Below are 6,081 nucleotides of genomic sequence, written 5' to 3' on the forward strand. Positions count from 1 at the left end.
AAAATATAATATAGATTTTTGTTCATGTTATGTTATGTTTAAAGTGATTGCCGTTTATAAAACAATATAACCGAACTTCATGTATGTCTGCTGAATCAGTTAAATCATATGATCATTTTAATTCTGATCCCTGAGTAAAAACTTTTGATCTATTAAACGAAATTCAATTGTGTTATATTGCCATATGATTTAAATTCGACTGATTGCTATCGATTTATTCCAGCAATTTGACTGCGATATCGTTAAGAATTGCGAAGCCCTGGATTGCGCGCGCGTGTGTGTGTGTGAGCAGAGGAGGGCGAAAACAATCGACCAATGGAAAACATAAACATATAATTTTGAAAATATTTGGTATCAGAACTAGATGACCGGCCCAACATGTCACTGCCGCGGATCACGGACTTTGAAATTCTCGAGAAACTCGGAGCGGGCAGCTATGCGACCGTCTACAAAGCGCGGCACAAAGTGGGACACCAGTTACATACACATCACATAGCGCAAAGGGTCTAATATTTACGTTTTATCATTGCAGAAACAGCGCACTTATCATGCCATCAAGTATGTGGAAATGTCGACGTTGTCGCAAACCTCGCGGGAAAACCTAATCACCGAAATACGCCTCCTCCGGGAACTCAAGCACAAGTACATTGTGACCCTGCAGGATTTCTTCTGGGACGACAAGTATGCCATCGTTCCATGCAATCAGTGGATGATTCATGCTTCTAGCAGGATTGCCATATATGTAGGAGTTAACATGGTGGCAGGTTTAGCTAACAATCCTTTATAGCTCTACCTAAAGATACCTCACGTTTGGTTCTTTAGAAGTTCTTCAATTCAAATGATAGTTTTGTACATCTATTCTACTCAAGATATGCTCAGTTACTAGGAACTGGTAGTAATTCCACCATGTTATCTTTATTAGTGTAAAGTTCAAACAATTACTCATTCAGTTTTGACCAATTCAGCAGCTAATTAAAATCGATATTCTTCAGCAAGGCACAAAAATAAGAATGCTACAACTATTTATTAATGTCTGCTTTATTTCAGAAACATTTACATCGTTTTGGAGTATTGCAATGCCGGCAATCTATCCGCTTTTATACGAACCAAGAAGGCATTGCCGGAGAGCACCTGTCGCTACTTTTTGCGCCAATTGGCTGCCGCTGTGCAGTACATGCGAGCCAACGATGTGTCCCACTTCGACCTTAAGCCACAGAACCTGCTGCTTACCCGCGGAGCTAACAATGTGTCCCTGAAGGTGGCAGACTTTGGGTAGTTAGCCAAATAGTATTACAATAGATACTTTATACTAATAATTCTAATTTGTTATAGGTTTGCTCAGCACCTGAAACTGGGCGAAATCAATCAACAGCTGAAGGGATCGCCACTCTACATGGCCCCGGAGATTGTGCGCAAGCATCAGTACGATGCCAAGGCGGATCTCTGGAGCATCGGGGTGATCCTCTACGAATGCCTATTCGGCAAGGCGCCGTATAGTTCGCGAACCATCGAGGAGCTATTGCTGAGGATCAGGAAGGCCGAGGCCATAACACTGCCACCAAACGCTCGGATCAGCAACGAGTGCCATGATCTCCTGCGCCGCCTTTTGGCCCACGAGCCCACGGCGCGCATTTCGTTCGCGGACTTCTTTGCGCATCCCTTTCTCGATCTCAAGACGTTTCCCACGGAGCACACACTGCAAAAGGCCATTGATTTGGTCACGCAAGCATGCGCATACGATGAGAAACGGAACTACAAGGAGGCTTATTATCTGTACTGCAGTGCCCTGCAGTATTTTGTGCCGCTAATCACGGAGGAGACGGACGCCACCAAGCGGCTGGCATTGCGCAATCGTGCCTTGTCCTACACAAAGCGCGCCGAGGAAATCAAGAATTGCATAATCGAGGACGAGTACAGAATGTTGGCTGAACGGCAACGGCAGGCGGCTACAGCTGCCACAGCGAATCAAGAGCCATCTCCAGCTACCCAGGTACCCGCTGCGCAGCCCAGCAGCTCGAGTGTTGCAGAAATGCTGGAGCCGGATGCGCGCTATAAACAGCTATGTACGATTTGATTTGTTTTGTAAACTTAATGTTCTATAATACAGCGCTCCTCCATTTTAGATGCCCTTTCGAACTCAAGTCCGTCCCTGAAGACTGGCCTGGAAATCGGACGGAAGGGTGAGCTATACCTCTACGAGCGGAAGCTGGACGCAGCATTGGAGTCGTATACCTCAGCGTTGGGCATTCTGGTGCCGTTCGTGAACAATGAACCAAAGGGCGAACGCCGTAATCTGCTGCTGCAGCAGGTTAGCAAGATGTGCATTTAATGCGAACAAATTCACCTATGAACAACCATTTTTTAGCTGGAATTCTGGATGAAGGAGGCGGAGAGCATCAAGAGCATTTTGAGCGCCAAGCACTTGGACGAGGAGGAGCAGAAGTTGTCCACGGTACGCAGCTGCAGCATACAGTAGACAACAAAAGATTGAATTGAATTCGATGAGCAATTTTCGGCGCCTGGTGCGCATTTGTTAGAGTATTTTTGTAGGTCGATGTGCAAGGAGCATCGCTTAGTCACGTAGCCTTCTATGATCTTATATACAATATACAGATATACAAATGTCTCTACTAGATTCGCTTTCTATGTACAGCAGTAACATGACCGCTATTTGTAACGCTCCCCAATTTCCTATTCTATATTTATTGGTATTCGTATTCGTAATTGTTATGTAAGTCCTAACACCGATGGCCTTTTACTTGTATGTACTACTGACCCACCCACTTGTTTGCAGCTGAAAAACCGTTGTTAAGTTTTGAACCTTTTGATTTTCTATTTTAAGCGCACTTCATTGAGAACCATCACATTCCAGGGCTGGTCGCAACCGCCGCTCGTTTATTTCATTCTGTTCATTGTGCTTAATTTGATTAAAATTGTTTAAAGATAACCGAAGCAGTTTCGTTTGATGTTGGTCAAGATAACGCGATAGTGGCGCTCTCACTTAATCGAGACGGTATAATCTCGTCCTATCAATTGCTGTAAATAATCGTAATCAATGTGAATTGGCAATGTCAGAAGGCTTATAAAAGCGGCTGTCGGGCGATAGGGTTCTCATTTTTAGCTGAAAAAATGTTGCGGAATCAGGATCTCTGCCTGGCGGTAATCGCCCTCTTGACCATCGCGGGCATTTCCCATGGAGCTCCCCAAATGGGACGTGTGGTCAATGGCACGGATTCCAGCGTTGAGAAATACCCCTTCGTGGTAAGTTGGGTCAAGTGTTGTAATGTGGATGGAATGAAACTAATGTTTATCTTAATATCTTTCAGATTTCGATGCGTGGATCCAGTGGCTCGCATTCCTGCGGTGGCTCCATTATTTCCAAGCAGTTCGTGATGACTGCTGCCCATTGTACGGATGGACGCAGGGCGTCGGATCTGTCCGTTCAGTATGGAGTGACCAAGATTAATGCCTCCGGTCCGAATGTGGTGCGCGTGAAGAAGATCATCCAGCACGAGGACTACAATCCCTACAACAACTATGCCAACGATATTTCCCTGCTGCTCGTGGAGGAGCCATTCGAGTTTGATGGCGTCACTGTTGCGCCTGTGAAGTTGCCGGACCTCGCCTTTGCCACACCTCAAACGGATGCCGGTGGCGACGGAGTGCTCATCGGATGGGGACTCAATGCGGTTGGTTTTCCTTTTTAACTTATATTTTGTGTTCAAGCATCTAATCGCAGCGTTAATATCTTTAGACTGGCGGATACATCCAATCCACTCTGCAGGAGGTGGGCCTGAAGGTTTACTCCGACGAGGAGTGCACCGAACGTCATGGCGGTCGCACGGATCCCAGGTACCACATCTGCGGAGGCGTGGACGAGGGCGGCAAGGGTCAGTGCAGCGGCGATTCCGGTGGACCCCTCATCTACAATGGCCAGCAGGTGGGCATCGTGTCCTGGAGCATCAAGCCCTGCACTGTGGCTCCATATCCGGGTGTCTACTGCAAGGTCAGCCAGTATATCGACTGGATCAAGAAGAGCCAGATCATCTTGGCCTAGTCATCATCGCATTATCTGTGTGAATAGTGTATGCAATAAATAAAACTGATATTGAATGATTAAATTGGGGCCTTGTTAAGCCATAAATCGGTGTCAAGTGAGTTACTTGGGATTTGCCTGTTTGTTTGATAAGGAGTAAGGAGGAGTACCCAATATTAGGGTTAAGTTCCCGTTTCCTATAATAGAATTTTATCAATAACTTAATTTAAAATCACTTAAGCTAGTGAGTAATGTAAATTACTGTGTCAATTGACAAACTACAATTTTAATTAATTTACAGTCGACCTTCAATACTTTTCAATTAAAGAGACAATTGTAGAATTGGTTAATAAGCTTATACAATTGTATAATATGTTAATAAACTTTTATTTAAATTAGCTTAAATTTTGTAATTTTCGTTTTATTTACAAATATAAACTTATGTCCGATAGCTTCCTTCATTATTTTTAGCCACAAAGTTCGTTGGGAAACCCATTTAAATTTGCGCATTGTGGCTTTCTGTTTTAAATGGTTTTCGTGAGCCTGAAGAGTACCATTTTATATCAATGACGACAGATTCAATAACCTCCTATCTAAAGTCGTAAATAATATTAATCGTGCATATTCGGCGAGCTTATAAAAGCGGTAGCCAACGTGGGGGTGCCATTTTTTGGCCAAATATGTTGTCGAATCAAGATCTCAGTCTGAGTTTAATCGTTATCCTGACCGTAACTACGGTTGGTCAGGCCGCGCCTCCCATATCAAGGGTGGTCAATGGTACGGACTCCAGTGTGCTGAAATATCCTTTTGTGGTAAGAAAATGTAAAGTGAAGCATAATCCTTAAAAATAAGGATAATCATATATCCTAGACATGATTAAAATATACCGGAGTTGTCCCAAACGAGGACGATAACTTAATCAACAGATTTTGTTAATAATTAATAAATTAATATACTATATTTTCCGATCCAAATCTAAGGTATCCCTAAGGAGCTATGATGGCTCGCATTCCTGCGGTGGTTCTATTATTTCGAAACATTTTGTGATGACCGCAGCTCATTGCACCAATGGTCGGCCTGCGGATACCCTATCGATTCAGTTTGGAGTGACCAATATTAGTGCCATGGGTCCGAATGTGGTGGGCATAAAGAAGATAATCCAGCACGAGGAATTCGATCCCACTCGCCAAAATGCCAATGACATCTCGCTGCTGATGGTGGAGGAACCTTTTGAGTTCGATGGCGTCTCTGTGGCTCCGGTGGAACTGCCAGCTCTGGCCTCTGCTGTGCCTCAATCGGATGCTGGAGTCGAGGGCGTGCTCATCGGTTGGGGTCTCAATGATGTGGGTTTCCAATGGAAAATATGATTTTAAATAGGATTAACTCATAGTGTGATCTTTTCTAGACCTATGGAAGTGTCCAGGACACCCTACAGGAGGTTTCCCTGAAGATTTACTCGGATGAAGAGTGCAGCAGCCGGCACAATGGCCAAACGGATCCCAAATATCACATTTGCGGAGGAGTAGACGAAGGAGGAAAGGGTCAGTGCAGCGGAGATTCGGGTGGACCCCTCATCTACAATGGCCAGCAGGTGGGCATCGTGTCCTGGAGCATGAAACCCTGCACCGTGGCTCCCTATCCGGGTGTCTACTGTAAGGTTAGCCAGTACGTTGAATGGATCAAAAGCAACCAAGCCATATCGGCTTAGTCACAAAGTACATTGTTCAATAAATTGAAAATTAAACCACTTAATAAATAATCAGATTGGCCGTATTTACCTGTTCCTTGGGGGGCGATAAGCAAATTATCTGTGTCATTATTATAAAGGCGTTAAAGGGCAATAAATATTGGGAATTATATTCTTAACTATAAATTTAGCATATTGCTATTGCTGCTTATGAAGCAAATTTGATTTGGCGGCAAAGCAGTGCTTTTAGTTATCACTATTCAAGCAGTTTAAAGCAGTGTTTTTGATGGACTTGTAGTGCTTATCAAACTGTAGTTGAAATTGGCGCTAGTTTCTGGTATGCATCAAACTGTAATTT

At 44.1% G+C, this 6,081-nt stretch overlaps 3 protein-coding genes across 3 annotated transcripts; all 3 read left to right on the forward strand.

The window, feature by feature from the left end:
• The first annotated feature begins 234 nt into the window (after positions 1-234).
• On the forward strand, positions 235-2,947 carry LOC6728809 (serine/threonine-protein kinase ULK3). Its single transcript, XM_002104107.4, has 7 exons — positions 235-465; positions 533-681; positions 1,048-1,272; positions 1,333-2,063; positions 2,124-2,308; positions 2,366-2,452; positions 2,843-2,947. The coding sequence occupies exons 1-7, from the start codon at positions 379-381 to the stop codon at positions 2,939-2,941; spliced, it is 1,563 nt and encodes a 520-aa protein (XP_002104143.1). The 5' UTR covers positions 235-378; the 3' UTR covers positions 2,942-2,947.
• A 65-nt stretch (positions 2,948-3,012) lies between these two features.
• LOC6728810 (chymotrypsin-2) lies at positions 3,013-4,121 on the forward strand. Its single transcript, XM_002104108.4, has 3 exons — positions 3,013-3,261; positions 3,327-3,689; positions 3,755-4,121. Exons 1-3 carry the CDS (start codon positions 3,130-3,132, stop codon positions 4,055-4,057), a joined length of 798 nt encoding a protein of 265 aa, XP_002104144.1. The 5' UTR covers positions 3,013-3,129; the 3' UTR covers positions 4,058-4,121.
• A 563-nt stretch (positions 4,122-4,684) lies between these two features.
• On the forward strand, positions 4,685-5,815 carry LOC6728811 (chymotrypsin-2). The gene is made up of 3 exons (XM_002104109.4): positions 4,685-4,848; positions 5,017-5,379; positions 5,442-5,815. The coding sequence occupies exons 1-3, from the start codon at positions 4,717-4,719 to the stop codon at positions 5,742-5,744; spliced, it is 798 nt and encodes a 265-aa protein (XP_002104145.1). The 5' UTR covers positions 4,685-4,716; the 3' UTR covers positions 5,745-5,815.
• The last annotated feature ends 266 nt before the right edge of the window (positions 5,816-6,081 follow it).

Source organism: Drosophila simulans, chromosome 3R (assembly GCF_016746395.2).
Source record: "Drosophila simulans strain w501 chromosome 3R, Prin_Dsim_3.1, whole genome shotgun sequence".
Classification (NCBI taxonomy): domain Eukaryota; kingdom Metazoa; phylum Arthropoda; class Insecta; order Diptera; family Drosophilidae; genus Drosophila; species Drosophila simulans.

What these genes read in the sequence shown, in the direction of transcription:
- LOC6728809 (XM_002104107.4), top strand. Translation starts at nt 379, where the DNA reads ATGTCACTGCCGCGGATCACGGACTTTGAAATTCTCGAGAAACTCGGA. An exon ending in TGCGCGCTATAAACAGCTAT is followed by an intron (nt 2,064 to 2,123) that starts GTACGATTTGAT and finishes CCTCCATTTTAG; the next exon opens with ATGCCCTTTCGAACTCAAGT. An exon ending in AGGAGCAGAAGTTGTCCACG is followed by an intron (nt 2,453 to 2,842) that starts GTACGCAGCTGC and finishes TTCTATTTTAAG; the next exon opens with CGCACTTCATTGAGAACCAT.
- LOC6728810 (XM_002104108.4), top strand. Translation starts at nt 3,130, where the DNA reads ATGTTGCGGAATCAGGATCTCTGCCTGGCGGTAATCGCCCTCTTGACC. An exon ending in TTGAGAAATACCCCTTCGTG is followed by an intron (nt 3,262 to 3,326) that starts GTAAGTTGGGTC and finishes AATATCTTTCAG; the next exon opens with ATTTCGATGCGTGGATCCAG. An exon ending in TCGGATGGGGACTCAATGCG is followed by an intron (nt 3,690 to 3,754) that starts GTTGGTTTTCCT and finishes TAATATCTTTAG; the next exon opens with ACTGGCGGATACATCCAATC.
- LOC6728811 (XM_002104109.4), top strand. Translation starts at nt 4,717, where the DNA reads ATGTTGTCGAATCAAGATCTCAGTCTGAGTTTAATCGTTATCCTGACC. An exon ending in TGCTGAAATATCCTTTTGTG is followed by an intron (nt 4,849 to 5,016) that starts GTAAGAAAATGT and finishes TCCAAATCTAAG; the next exon opens with GTATCCCTAAGGAGCTATGA. An exon ending in TCGGTTGGGGTCTCAATGAT is followed by an intron (nt 5,380 to 5,441) that starts GTGGGTTTCCAA and finishes GATCTTTTCTAG; the next exon opens with ACCTATGGAAGTGTCCAGGA.